Source organism: Mustela lutreola, chromosome 16, assembly GCF_030435805.1.
Source record: "Mustela lutreola isolate mMusLut2 chromosome 16, mMusLut2.pri, whole genome shotgun sequence".
NCBI classification, from domain to species: Eukaryota; Metazoa; Chordata; class Mammalia; order Carnivora; family Mustelidae; genus Mustela; species Mustela lutreola.
Genome location: NC_081305.1, coordinates 35,235,090 through 35,251,241, shown reverse-complemented (window position 1 = coordinate 35,251,241; position 16,152 = coordinate 35,235,090). Strand labels below are relative to the sequence as shown.

At 34.5% G+C, this 16,152-nt stretch overlaps 1 protein-coding gene across 1 annotated transcript in view; it reads right to left on the bottom strand.

Moving 5' to 3' along the window:
• The window catches only part of ITFG1 (integrin alpha FG-GAP repeat containing 1), a 324,431-nt gene that overhangs the window by 106,764 nt on the left and 201,515 nt on the right, over positions 1 to 16,152 (bottom strand). Inside the window, exons 11-12 of the mRNA XM_059152027.1 lie at positions 5,766 to 5,916; positions 2,728 to 2,836 (exon numbers count right to left, since the gene is read on the bottom strand). Coding sequence (XP_059008010.1) covers positions 2,728 to 2,836; positions 5,766 to 5,916 — 260 coding nt within the window. The remainder of the gene's footprint in view (positions 1 to 2,727; positions 2,837 to 5,765; positions 5,917 to 16,152) is intronic.

Genomic DNA, 16,152 nt, shown 5'->3' with positions numbered 1-16,152 from the left:
CTTTTAAATTAAGATAAGATAGCCAATCCATGCCTTGAAAAGTACCTGGCCATACATTTAACATGAATTTCCTAAGGCCTCCTATATGCCAGGCTCTGTGTTTGGCATTCCGTAATCAAAGACAAATAAGACATGGACACTAATCTCAAGTTGTTTAGAATACTATTAATACCCTCTGAGAGAAAGATGTTAAGCAGGTGACCATAGTAAATAAGTCTGGATTTCAGAGTGCTTCTCAAATATCCTGGAATGAATGGAATTGGGGGTAGAGAAGAGATTACGTGTTATATTAAAGTAAATGGGAACTAGGAGTGTGCTGTCATTTATGAAGGCTGATCCTAATGATCCAAGGGCATAGAATAGATACATTGAGATGTATGCTTCAGCTGAATCTTCCCAAGGCAACTAGAGTTTGCATTAGTCAATGACTATACTAGACTTAGTTATTTATCTGAAGAAGATCAAATTCCAAACTGTACTTATTTCAACAGTGCTTGTTTCAATTCAGTGAATTGAATCAGATTATTCTAATTACACATACATTTAGGGTTAGCAAAAATTTTAAGGATTCCTTATCTTTCAGATGAGAAGAGGATTAAAGGTGAAGGAAAACTGCTGAGGAAAAAAAATACACTTGAAAGTAGATACATTAATAGCAAGCCAAATATTCAGCAAAGTTTAATCTTTTTTTAGCTCTAAAATAGCCAAGTAATACCTCCTTCAGAATGGCAAAGGAGTGCCTGCAATCATATAGATAAAAAGTGTAGAAATGGGTAGAATATCAATATTCTGAGATTGTGATAGTAATGAAGATGGGAGTGACTCTTAGTTCACTCAAAGTAGGATGAATATGCTGGTTAGAAAGGAAAATTACATTTTCTGTTATTTATAAATACATGTGTCACTTCATTAACAATTAACAAATGACTGTCTTGATGGCTGTCTTAGTGTCAACTATAATAATAGTAACACAAACACAGTTACCTTCCAACAGCAATTCATGATAAAACTCTCAGCAAAGCAGAAACAGGGTAAACTTACTTAACATAATGCAGAAATACAAAAACCTACTGATAATATCATACTTAATGGTGAAAGATGGAATGCTTTCCCCCAAGATCAGAAACAAGGCAAGGATGTCCACTGGCACCAATCTTATTTAACACAGTAATGGAAATTTTAGCCAGAAGAAAAAAAGGGCATAGATTGGGAAGAAGAAATCAGAGGTTTCCATGTAATTGTCTAAGTAGAAAATCCTATCGAATCTTAAAAAAGCCTCCTAGAATCAATAAATGAGCAAGGTTACAGTATACAAGAGGAACACACAAAAATCAACTATTTCTATTTATTAAAAACAAACATGCGGAAACCAAACTTAAAAACACAGTACTTGTAATCACTTCAAAGAAAATAAAAAATTTAAACATACACTTAACAGAAAATGTACAGGATCTCTATGGTAACATGGATGCCAGTTGGAAATAGGAAATAATGAGAAAATTGAAGTAAATATACTGAGGAAAGTGGAAGCTGAGTTTCTCACTGCTAGAGAAGATACCTATAGACAGAAATGACTAGAAAGAACCCTTGAAATGCTATGTTAGATTAGAAATGGAAGTAAGGGCATAAATTCATGGTTTTATTGTAAGTAAATGTACGTATACATATATACATACATACAGTTATAGATGGGTATATTTCTGTGTTGTGTATGTGAAGCCGTATCTGTTTTTCCTAGCTCTGTCCATTGGGAAAAGCTAGAAGAAATGACACTCAGTAGAATCAGCACACTGAGAATCTAGAATTTGGTTTTTAAATACCATCCACTATAAAAGGTAACAGGGCTCCTTGGAGAGACGTCAGATTCTAGACTTAGGGAAAGGGAGGTATAAGATGAATCTCGAGTATCTTTCTATCCCAGAAAACATGTCAAAAAGATACAGGAGCCAGTGTGAAGGAGCTTCTACTGCTTCTATTGGGAACACTTTGAACATTAAATGATTTTATGTACTGAATATAATATGAATAAATACATATAATAAATATAATAATGAAACACATATATATGATAAATGAATACATAAATACATGGAAGAGAAAGATATAGTACAATGCCAACTAAAATGTAGAAGGAATGTTGGAAATAGAGAATCACTGTTTGATAACTATCTCAGAGAAAGCAAACACAAAGACGGAAATAGTGAACTTAAGGTGGAAAGACCTGGTGGTCAATAAGATGACCAAAAGATCAAGATTAACATTATGATGGTGTAACAGGCCAACAACACATGCTTCCTGATAAAATGCACGAGAAGTACACAGCAATTCCATGCAAGGGAATTTCTGCAAAGAATGTATGACCTGAGTAGAGAAAGAGAAAACAGGGTTATGCTACAGAATGAAACCTGTATTCTTTAAAATTGGTAAGGACCTGAAATGCAATTGTTGCAGACTGAAGAAGTCTGCAAAGATGTTACAATGAAATGCAATAGGAATTGCTGGATAAAATCCTGGAACAGAAAAATATCATTGTTGGGACATTTGAAGAATTTGAACAGGGTCTGTATATATGATGGTAGTATAACAAAGTTGATTTCCTGATTCAGAGAGTTGTATATAGGTTATGTAGGAGTCTGTTCTTATTCTTTGGAGAATTTGCATTGACAGAGAGAATACAAAATTAAGTGTTAATAAATTAATAATAAAACATATAAAACAAATACTCACCAATCACTTTAACAAAATAAGCATCTGCTTCAAAGTTATTTTTTAGTGTATGGATGGCAAAATCATTCTTTGTATATCCTTTACTTAGTACTACAATGTCCAAGATTCCCTGGAAAACAAATACACAAAAGTTGTAAGAACAAACCAGCAACTGAAAAAATAATGAAAATACATGCATGGTCATCATGTAATATAAACCTTATTCAACTTGATGTTTAAAATAAAAATACTATTAAAAAATATAAAACCTTAAGAAAGAGAGAGAGGCAAACCAAGAAACAGACTCTTCTCTCTAGAGAACAAAACTGATGGTTACCAGAGAGGATGTGGGTGGGGGTGGGGGAAATAGGTGATGGGGATATGGGGATTAAGGAGTGCACTTGTCACGAGTACTGCATGTTGTAAGGAATTACTGAATTACTATATTGTATACCTGAATTTATTACTACACTAAATGTTAACTGGAATTCACATATAAACTTAAAAAAAGAAAAACCCGGGGCGCCTGGGTAGCTCAGTGGGTTAACCCTCTACCTTCGGCTCGGGTCATGATCTCAGGGCCCTGGGATCAAGCCCGCTTTGGGCTCTCTGCTTGGCAGAGAGCCTGCTTCCCCCTCTCCTTCTGCCTGCCTCTCTGTCTGCTTGTGATCTCTCTCTGTCAAATAAAAAAAAAAAACCAAAAACCAAAACAAACAAAAACCACGCCAAACAACCCCAAACCTTAAAATAGTAAACTATAAACAGAATGAAAAAAAAATCTGTAATTTTAATCTCTGGAGATAAGTATTATCATTTTTGTATATTTCCTTCTGGTAATAGTTGCATGTATTTTTATTTTTTTAAAAAAGATTTACTTATTTATTTTAGAGAAAAAGAGAGAGTGTGCAAGCAGGGGGAGGGGCAGAGGGAAAGGAAGAAACTCAAGCAGACTCCCTGCTGAGCGTGGATTGCCATGCATGATCTGAGATGCATGACCTGAGCGGAATTCAAGAGTTGAATGCTTAACTGACTGAGCCACCCAGGCACTCCTTCATGAATTTTTTTTTTTTTTTTAAAGATTTTATTTATTCATTCGACAGAGAGAGATCACAAGTAGGCAGAGAGGCAGGCAGAGAGAGAGAGAGAGGAGGAAGCAGGCTCTCTGAGCAGGGAGCCTGATGCGGGACTCGATCCCAGGACCCTGAGATCATGACCTGAGCCGAAGGCAGCGGCTTAACCCACTGAGCCACCCAGGCGCCCTCCTTCATGAATTTTTAAAGAACTATGAAATTGACTGCTAAATTGTTTTCAACCATCAGAGGAAGAGAGCACTTTTTAAATTTGCCCTGGTGACCATGACATATTAACATTATTTCTCCCTAAAAAAGAAGGACATTTTGCTCATTTTATTGGGGAGGGAAAAGCTATGCTCATATTTAAATTTAAATTTCTACTTTACTGATGATTTATTTACATATTAAAATTGTTTTGTGTATATTTGACATACAGTATTACATTAGTTTCAGGGGTACAACATAATGACTCAACTGTATACCTTATGCTATGTTCACCACAAATGCAGTCCATTACACTGATTCTTTTTTTTATTTTTTTTTAAAGATTTTATTTATTTACTTGACAGAGATCACAAGTAGGCAGAGAGGTAGGCAGAAAGAGAGGGGGAAGCAGGCTCCCTGCTGAGCAGAGAGCCCCATGTGGGGCTCCATCCCAGAACCCTGGGATCATGACAAGAGCCGAAGGCAGAGGCTTTAACCCACTGAGCCACCCAGGCACCCCCATTATACTGATTCTTACTGATATTGATCATTTATCATTTTCTTTTGTGTATTACCCACACATGTTTTTTCTGTAAATTGACCATGTTCTGTTTCTTCAGTGGGAGTTTTTTGGGGACTTGCATCAGTTTGTATAAACACTTTTTATATTAAAGATACTATTTGACTCTTTCATAGTAAATTTATTTCCCAGATTTAAAAACAGTAAAATTTCATTTAATTTTTTTTATGTACAGTAATTAAAAGTAATTAAAAGCCTCTTTGTAGGGGTGCTTGGGTGACTCAGGCAGGTAAGTGTCTGACTCTTGATTTGGGCTCAGGTTCATGATATCTGGGTTGTGAGATCAAGACCTGTCCTGGGCTCTGTGCTGGGCATGGAGCCCTGCTTAGGATTCTTTCCTCTCCCTTTGCTCTCCCCCTCCCCCCACAAAATTATTTGTAGTCAAATTTCTTGCTTTTTTCCCTTATGGTATTTTTGTCAATTACTTTCATGTTTGTCAACTGTTAATAAAAAGTGAAATAACATGAGATTTGGTAGCAGAAAGAGGAAAACAGGAACATGGACAATTCATATAATTGAGAATCAGTCTGCTGCAACACAACAAGACAAAACTGAAAATGTTACAACCAAACCAAACCAAAACCAAAAATTATGTTAGGAGGAGATATAAATGTCCTCACGGACAGTGAATTTTTAAAAATAATTATTTTATAAGGATGTACTGTGATATATTAACCCTAGAATTCAACATATTTTTATCAGAATTTGTTATTTTTCTGAGTGGTAAACTGGCTTTTCACATTAGAATGGAGGAAACCAGGGCCCTGAGGGCCTTTCATTATCACTTGGCAACTGAAGATGGAGTCACAGGCATCTGTGGAAATAGATGCTACTTCTAGTTCACAAAGTTAAAAGGGGGTACTGCATTCACTCTTCTATGATCTTGTATAGGTTCACTGTTGGCTATGCTTTTGTCTACTGGTGCACATGCACATTTGCCAGCCTCAGAGCATGATTCTCTAGTGGTTAATCTAAATAGCACAAAATGAGATAAAGGCATTTTCATATTTCACTGTACTGATCAGCTAGTAGTGTCAATAAATTTGTTCCCTGTGCCATTTAACATTAAAAGGGGCGTTCTTTAATTAACTCATTTGCTTTCATTATCTCATCTACATTTTCTGGTCAAATAGGGTGAAGTGAAAGTGAGATGAAGTGGATGGCAATTACACTCCAAACACAGAAGAGAGCTCTGAACTCACATCTTCATAAATGTCAAAGAAGGTGGCAACCATGGCATCTCTGATTTGATTTAGGTCCATCAGCTCCCAGTAGACTTTAAACATACGATGTGCCCCCTCACAGCTTGCATTGTTGCAAGGAACATTCTCTAGTAAAAAGGCCTGCTGATTGCTGTAAGATAAAGGAAAGGCATTTAGTTAATAGAACACATCAGTTCTGTCTAGTATCAGCTGTGATGTATTTCCTAGAATCAGAGATGATAAATAGCATATAGTGGAAATGATATGAAAAAAAAAACCCTTACATTTTACTGATAATTGTACTGTATCATGCAAAAATTAAATTGTTGGCTATCCTATGTGAGCCTTTGGCAAAAATTCTCTAAGGTTACCTAGTTGCTGGCCTCTCTCCTTTTACATGGAGGTTTCAGGTCTATCCTTTCTTCCTCTCTTGCTAATTCAGTCATTGGCCCTGTGGTTTCATTATTGAGTTCCTGGACACTGTCATTATACCTTCCAATGTGTATAGCTCTTCAGGTGAGTATATGCATTTTACATGGAACCACCTGATATCCCTAAGTCTTGGAAACCCCAAGTAGCAAATCCATAATAATACAATTTCAACTTCCAGACAGGCAGTAGGGTGGATATTGCTGAGCTTCTCTCAGACAAAAGCATTGTAATTTTCATAGTTATGTAGTCCTCCCTCTTAGATGCTACTCTGTAGGAAAAGTGGTTATAAGCTTAGATTCTGGAGGCGGAGTACCTGGATTCAAATCCCGACAGTCCTTTAGCAGCTATATGACCTTGAGTAAATTAATTTCCTGGAGACTCATCTCCTTATTTCTAAACTGAGTAATAAGAGTACTTACAGGATTGTTGTAAAAAATGAAATACTGAAAAAAAAAATACTGAATGTGAAGTACTTAGAATAATTCCTATCATCCAGTTATCTCAGTAAAAGTGTTTGTATTATCATCATTCTTATTTCTATAGTGTAATACCATGCCATGCAAAAATATTTCCTCTAGAAATAGGGAGTAATTTCTGCAGTGTGATTTTATGTAATGGTTCCTATAATAGGCATTTCCCAGTGTACACAGTCCTTTACTTCCCTCTACTTATACAAAAAATAATAGATTAAGTGTTAAATTTTACTACTGCTCAATTTTATCTAATAACAATTATTATTTTTGAGAGAGGGTGAGTGGGGAAGGGGAGGGGCAGAGTTAGAGAGAGACTCTTAAGAGGCTTAAAGAGGCTCCGCATCCACCACAGAGCCTGATGTGGAGCTCGATCTCAGGATCATGAGATCATGACCTGAAATTAAGAGTCAGACGCTTAAGTGACTGAGCCACCTGGGTGCCCCTCTAATAATTATTTTAAATAAAACTAAAAAGAAACTTCATTTGGGATGTTTTCATATTTTATATATAAATATTACTTTAGGTCTGGACAATTTATAAAAGAAAAAAGCTCTATTATAAAGAAAATTTCCTAGTGTTTATAATACAGTAAGGGAACCTATGTATAAAACTTGAAATCTGCATAATGTACCAAATATATGATTGACTTTAAATTACTTTTCTAGATAAAAATTCCAACTCAACAAGTCCTAAGAACAAATCATTAACGAAGGAGAAAAAAGAACTCCCAGATTATAATAATTACCTGAAAAATGTTGAAGGGACTTTGCTCAAGGCCTAATATAATTTCCAGGTAATTTAACCATCTTACTTTTTTAGCTGAAGAATTTTACAAGATATTTCACAGAAATGAAGAATCTTCTATTCAGTTATTAGGAGATTATATTAAAACATGAGAACATGTGATAAAGGCAGCTTTTCTACAATCTTCTGTAACTAATGTATTATACTGGCCAACCTTTTGAGTCACTGTGCCCCACTAACTTCCCTTTTCAAAGTGCATGGATTTCATTATTAGAACTATGGCTGCAAGTTTAAATACAGAATACAACTGACAACTGAAACTAATTGTAGTTGTACAATTTAAAATGTCATTTTAATTTCTGATCTGAGTTTGTAAAGATTATAAATGCCATGCACCATGGTTCTTGTCTCATTGCTCACTATCTTGGTTTTGCACTATGGAACTTGGAGTCTGTAAAATTTCAGCTAAGTGTTTTTGAACCCTACATGCAGAGCCCAATATCTCCCTTTTATAAATAAAATTCCACTTAACCACAGGAAGGAAGAATCTTGATCCATTGGGTTGGAAACCCATGAGGAGAAATGATCTTGCTTCTTTTGAGTCTGTCTCTTGATGTGTTATTGGCAATTACAAGCAGTTTATCTTTTTAAAAACTGTTTTTTCTTTTTCAAAACTTACAAAGTTATTGTGAAATTCAAGTAATGGGAGACATTTAAAAAATAAAATTCATCATTTCCAGGGATAATCATTATTATTCGGTATATATCTTTCTCAACCTTCTTCTGGGAATACATAAATATGTAAGTATATATAGCCTTAAAGAAACCCGTTTGGGTTCTACAACACAGATTTTTCTGCAACTTATTTCTTTACATTCAATAATACAGCATAACAGGGCAAAGGGGTATCATCTGAATGAGAATTTCTGATATTCATTTTGAAAAGTCCCCTCAGAGAAGTGGTACTAGTTTATAAATCCCAGCAGCAGCCCATCAAATTACCTGGTTCTCCACATGTGAGTTCTTTTCAATGGATACTACACAATATGGTTAAGCCATCACTAGTTTTAACACCCTGCTTTTGATAGACAGTGTTCAATCATTATCCATTACAGTGTACCACACATTCACACACATATACTATTTGCCCTTGGGAATTTGTACAAAGGTTTCCAAATGATAGTCATTGGTCAAAGAATATGCATATTTTAAAAGTCCATAGGTAAAGCTAAATGGTCCTTTAAAAAAATGTACCAATTTGTACTTCTGGTAATGTATGAATATATCCTCCATATATTGCCAATATTAATATCATTGCTTCTTATATTTGTCATCTGGGTAGCTTAAAAAATCTCATTCTTCTGATTATGGCTCAGTTGGTTGGACAACTGCCTTTGCTTCGGTCATGATCCTGGAGTCCTGGGATTGAGTCCCACATCAGGCTGCAGCTCCATGGGGAGTCTGCTTCTCACGCTGACCTTCTCCCCTCTCATGCTCTCTCTCTCAAATAAATAAATAAAATTTAAAAAAATATATTTTTTAAAATTTTATTTATTTATTTATTAGAGAGAAAGAAAGAGTGGGTGTGTGAGTGGGTGGAGGCATGGGAGTGGGGTGAAAAGAGGAGGAGGGAAAGAATCCCAATCAGACTCCCAAGCTGAGCGCAGAGCTGTGACGTGGACTTTGATCTCAGGACCAGGAGATTACGACCTGAGTGGAAACCAAGAGAGAGATGCTTAACTGACTGAGCCACCCAGGCGTCCCTGAGTATTATTATTATTATTATTTTTTTTGTCAGAGAGAGAGAGAGAGTGTGAACACAGGCAGACAGAATGGCAGGCAGAGGCAGAGGGAGAAGCAGACTCCCCGCCGAGCAAGGAGCCTGATGTGGGACTCGATCCCAGGACGCCGGGATCATGACCCAAGCCGAAGGCAGCTGCTCAACCAACTGAGCCACCCAGGCGTCCCCCAGAGTATTATTTTTATATTTATCAGCTATTTGTATTTCTTCTGGGAATTGGCACTTGAGTATATTTTTTCAATTACTGATTTTTAGGACATCTCTGAGTGTTAGTGGTATTAACATTTTACCTATTATTCTTATATCATTATTTGCAACATAAGGACAAAAATAGTGTATTAATTTAAATGGCTGTTGTAAGGATTAAATGAGAAAGTACATGATAAAGAGTTACATAAAGTGCCCCAAACATAGCACAGCATACATTCAGTATCTGCTCTTGTTGATATTTTATTATATGTGATGTTATTACTCATAGATTGCAAACATTTTGTCCCGGCTTTTTATTTTAAGAATTTATGGTGTTCTTCACTGACAAATTTATAATACGACATAGTCATTTATGTCAATATTTTTCTTCATGGCACTGTATGAAATGTTAAAGTAAGTCCATCATCAGATGGGAAATGAAACCAGATGAATACTACATTTACACAAAGGAATGAAGAGCAGTGAAAATGTTAAATATGTGGAAAAGTAAAAAACATATAGTTTTTATTATTGAAATCTCTTTAAAGAAAACTGATAATTAAACATGGCAGCACCAAGGCTGGGAGAGGAGAAATGAAAATGTGCTGTTATATGGTTCTTCAACTGTAAGTGAATGGCACAATATTGTTTGAAGATGGACTGGGATGAGTTAAAGACTCAACCAGTAAAATGGCAAGATTTATAGTTAATAATTTAACAAAAAGACAAAGTATAATCTTAAAAAATGCTCACCTAATTCAAATAAAGGCATAAAGGGGGAAACACAACACTGCTGGTGGTAGTATAAATTGGTACAGCCCCTGTTGCAAGCAGTATGAGGGTTCTTCAGAAGAATTAAATGCAGAATTATCATATGATACAGCAAACCCACTTTTTGGGTGTACATTAAAAGGTACTAAAATCATAATCTCAAAGACATATTTGAAATTCCATGTTCACTGCAGTAATATCTACAACAGCCAAAATAAAGAATAGTTTAAATGTCCATCAATTGATGAATGGGTAGAGACAATGTGGTGTGCATATGTGTATATGTGTGTCTGTACACTGGAATATTATTCAGCTTCAAAAAAGACACATTTGAAACAACATGGAGGAACCTGGAGGACAATATGATAAGTGAAATAAGGCAGATATAAAAAGACAAACACTATACGATCTTATAGGTAGAATATTAAAACACTGAACCTAGAGAGTAACATGGGGGTTACCAGGGATGGCATTTTCAGTTATAAGATGATTAAATTCAGGGGATCCAATGTACAGCATGGTTAACTACAGTTAACCATACTATACTGCATACTGCAAGTTGTTGTTATGAGAATAAAGCTTTAATGTTCTCACTATAACGACATAAAGAAGAAAATGGTAATTATGTCAGATGATGTTAACTAACCTTAATGCAGTAAACTTTTTGCAATATACATGCATGATGATATGTTCATTGTCACACTATACACCTTAAATTTACACAATGTTATATGTAAGTTACATCTCATAAAGCTGAAAAAAGAAATTAATAACTTAAAAATCTCCAAATTGAATATTAAATGAAATACTACTACTAAATATCTATTAGTAAGTAGAAGTAGGAATCAAAATGGAAATTACAAAGTACTTTGAACTTGATGAAAATGAAGATACAACATATCAAGCATTTGCAGTAGGTCACTAAAATAGATTTCTGAGGCAAATTTATAGCACGAAGTACTTTATTAGAAAAAAAGAAAAGCCTCAAAACAATGACCTCAGAGTCTTGCCTAAGAAACTGGAAATAGAGGAGCAAATGAAATGTGAAATAAGCAGAAGAAAGGAAATAATAACACAGAGGAAAGAAATGAAGTAGAAAACAAAAACAACAGAGAAAAAGGAATGAAACCAGAAGATAGTTCTTTGTGAAGAAAATTTTAAAACCCAAAAATCTTCAATTGAAATGGGAGAAGACACTAAGTACAGCTATGGTGAAGAGAGTGGTAACACCACTACAGAGTTTACTGGTATTAAAGATAATAAAGGAATGTAAAAAAAAAAAAACTTTGTACCAATATAACTGACAAGTTAGACAAAATGAACAAATTTCTTGGAGCTCTCAAGTTACCAAAGCACATTGAAGATGAAATGGGATAAAAAAAGAAATTGAAATTGTAGTTTTGTATCTTCTAAATAAAATCTGAAAAAAAAAAAAAATCCAGGCCCAGATGACTTCACTTATGAATTCTGCTGAATATTTAGAGAAGAAATAATACCAATTCTACACAAACTTCTCAGAAAATATATGAGGGATACATGCTTCCCAACTCATTCTCTGATACTGCATTAAACAGGAATATTAGACATCACAAGAAAAGTACAGACTAATATTCCTCATGAACACAGACAGAAGTATTTTAACAAAATTTGAGTAAATAGAATCTAATAGTACATTTGGATTTTGCTTTGCATGGTACAGTGTCCACTGAAACTTGTGCATTTTGGAACCATGTCTCTGCTTCATGATTTGCCAGACAACCATGCAAAGAGAGGACATGGTTCTGATATGTTTCAGAGACCAAAGTACCCTGCAAAGAGAAGACTGTATGGGTACATAAAAAAGATAAAATTATGAGCAACTAGGGTTTATTGCAGGAATGCAAAGTTGCTTTAATAAAATAAATCAGTGTGATTCAGCAGATTAATAAAAATAGGAAAACCATACAATCATCTCAATATAAGATGGAAAAATTATTTGGCAAAATCCCCTACCCATTTCAGATCTAAACTCTCAGCAAACTAGGAACAGAAGGAACCTTCTCAACATGATATAGGACATCTACAGAAAACCTACAATATCATACTAATGATGAAAGACTGGATGTTGTTCTTCTAAGATACTTGTTTCTTTTCTTTTTTTAAAAGATTTTATTTATTTATTTGACAGAGAGAGTGATCACAAATAGGCAGAGAGACAGACAGAGAGAGAGATGAGGAGAAGCAGGCTCCCTGCTGAGCAGAGAGCCCCATGCGGGACTCGATCCCAGGCCCCTACAAGGCAAGGATGTCTGCTTTTACCATTTCCATTCAACATTGTACTGTAGGTTCTAGCCATTGTGAATGACAAGAAAAACAATAAAAAGCATCCAAATTAGAGAGAACTGAAATTATCTTTATTCATAAATTATATGACCTCCTATTTAGAAAACCCTATTATATCTAGAAAAAAACCTACTACAGAATTAGTAAGTTGAGCTAGGTAGCAGAACTCAAGTTTAATATACAAAAGTCAACTGTATTTTTATATATTAGCAAACAATAATCTGCAATTGAAACTAAAAAGTAGGAATGATCTTACCACTGGTGAAAAAATAAATAGAAACACATATACACAAACACACAGACAGAGAGTTTATGGGTCCAAAGACTCAATATTGTTACGATGTGAACTATCCCTGTATAGATTTACAAAGTCAGTGTACAGAAGTTGTCCCTTATCCACAGTTTCACTTTTAGTGGTTTGGTTACTCCTAGTCAACTGTGGTCCAGGAGGAGATGAACCTACTTCTCACATATATTAAAAGCTCAACTGTAGCCTAACAATACATCACAATGTCTACATTATTCATTTCACTTCAACTTACCACATAGGGATTTTGTCATCTTACATTATCACAAGAAGGGTGAGTATAGCACAATAAAATATTTTGAGAGGCAGAGACCATATTCACATAAGCTTTATTATACTTTATTATAATTATATTTTATTATTAATTGTTACTGTTAATCTACTGTGATTAATTTAGAAATTAAACATCATAGTTATGCATGTACAGGGAAAACAGTACATATGGTTCAATACCATCAGCAATTTCAGATATCCATCAGGGGTCTTGGCACACAGTCCCCATGGATAAAGGGGAGGAATACTGCCATATCAATCCAAATCTCTGCAGACTTTAAACAAAATTTTTTGGGTGGAAGATTTGAAAATAGTTTAAAATTCATAGAAAATACTAAAGATCTAAAATACCCAAAATAACTTTGAAAAAGAATAAAGTTGGAGGACTTACACTATCTAAATTTACTACTCATTATAAATAAACAACAGTCAAACCATTCTAGTATTGATGCAAAGATGAACAACAGATTATTGGAACAGAATAGAGTGAAGAAATATACCCACTGACACACATATGGCCAATTGATTTTCATCAATCAAGTTTAATAGCAATTGAGTAGAAAATGAATTAATTCCTTCCTTTTCTTCTTCTTCTTCTTCTTTTTTTTTTTTTTTTTTTTTTAAGGAATTCTTTTCCACAAATGGTTCTGGAACAATTTACAAAAACATAAACTTGGATCTGTATCTTGTACTATATAGAAATATTAACTCAAAATGGATCATAAACCTAAATGTAAAATATAGGACTTCTAAGAAAATTTCTAAGGGAGGGCATAACTCATTGTGGCTGTAGTTAGGTAAAGATTTGTTAGATATGACACTAAAAATCATAATCCATAAGAGAAAAACTGACAGACTTTTAAAAAATTAAGCACACTGCCTGGAGTATAGAGAGATAAGCCAGAGATGAAAACAATATTTGCAAATAATAATGGTAAAGGATTTGTATATAAAGAATTTTCAAAACTCAATTAAGAAAACAAATATCCCAAATAAAATATGGGCAAAAGATTTGAACAGACATTTCATTAAAGATCTATGAAAAGCAAATAATTACATGAAAAGGTGTCACAAAATCATCAGCTATTAGAGGAATTGAAATTAACACTACAAAGGGCTACACTACAAATAAAATAACTGAAATTAAGAAGACTGACCATGCCAATGTTGAAAACGCAAACCAACTGGAACTGCTTGGCGTTTTCTTAACAAGTTAAACACACACCTTCCCAAAGACCAGATATTCCATTTCTTGGTATTTGCCCAAGACAAATAAAAGCTCCTGTCTACACAATGCCTTTTACAAGAATGATCATACCAGATTATCTGTAATAACCAGAACTGACAAAAACCTAATGTCTAGCAACATGGAAATGGATATAACAAGCAAATTATGATATATCTGTACAGTGAATACTGCTCAGCCATGAGCATCAATAAACATGTAACAGTATGGATGAACCTCAATACTAAATGCTGCGTGAAGGAGCCCAGACATAAAGAGCATACAACCTATGATGTCATTGACATAAAATAGTAGAAAATGCAATCTAATCTACAGTGACAAAAGGAAAACTGGTGGTTGCCTGTGGGATGAGGAAACGGTAGAAGGGTGGAAGGAATGGAAGGGTAGATTGCCAAGGATTAAAAAGAAACTTTTTTGAGTTCTGTATATGCTCTTTATCTTGATCTTAGTATTATTTGCATAGGTGGTATATGTTAAAACATATCAATGTATACACTTCAAAGATGTGCACTTTACTTTGTGTCAATTAAACCTCAATAAAGCTTTTTAAAATAGATGGTACTCCTTCATGAGAAAAACCAAAACACAAGCAACAAAAGAAAAACTAAACGATATCATCAAAATGAAAAACATTTGTGCTTCAAATGACACCATCAAGAAAGTAAAAAGATGACTCGGCAAGACAGAAAACTTGCAAATCATTTATCTGACAAGGGACTTGTCTGTAGAATATATAAATAATTCTTGTACCTCAATAATACAAAAGCAAATAACTCAATTTTAAATGTGGGCAAAGGATCTAAATGAACAGTTATTGAAGATACACACAATGGCCAATAAGCACATGAAAAGAAGCTCAAACTGCAAAACACAATTTCATATTCATTAGGATGGCTACAATAAAAAGGACAAATGCTGGTAAGGATGTGGGAAGATTGGAACACTCATACACAGCTGGTGGGAAAGTAAAACGGTACTTTGGAAAACAAGTAGTTCCTCAGAGAATTACACATAGCACTCCATTCCTAAGTATGTTCAACTCCTAGGTATGCCTCAGAGAAATAAAAACACATCTCCACAAAAACTTGCATATAATGTTCATAGTAGTATTATTCATAATAGTCCCAAGGTAGAAACAATGCACATATCATGTTCATTCATATTATGAATGAATAAAATGTGGTATATCCATACAATGGAATTTATTCAAAGACAGAAAGAAATGAGGTACAGGCACATGCTATCAAATGGATGAACCCTGATAACATTATGCTAAGTCGAACAAGCCAATCATAGAATATTATATATTGTTTGATTGCATTTACAAGAAATGTCCAGAATAGGCAAAACTAGAGAAACAGACTAGTGGTTTCCTAGGGCTGGTGAGATTGGCGACTGATGACTAAGGTAAGTGGGATTTCTTTTCAGGATAATGAAAAATGTTCTAACATTGATTGTGGTGAAGGATGCACAACTCTGTGAATATACTAAAAGCCAATGAGTAGACAATGAATGGGTGAATTGTATGGTGTGTGAATTCTATCTCAATAAAGCCATTGACAAATAAAAAGAATAACAGAAAATTTTAATTAAAAAGCCCCATGGGAATTGTTTAAGACACAACATGTAAAATTCACATGTCAAATGTCTCTTCTCTGAATAGACTGGTATTTACACATCTAGCATGCAGCCTATTGAGGTTGGTTTTAATTTCTCTTTCAAGTCTATAAAACTGGTGTTGTTTTTTGGCACATTACCACTTGAGAAAGCAAAGTTTATTCTAGGTTGTTAATATGCTGTGTTTGTCTGTCTTATTTCTCATTAAGAAA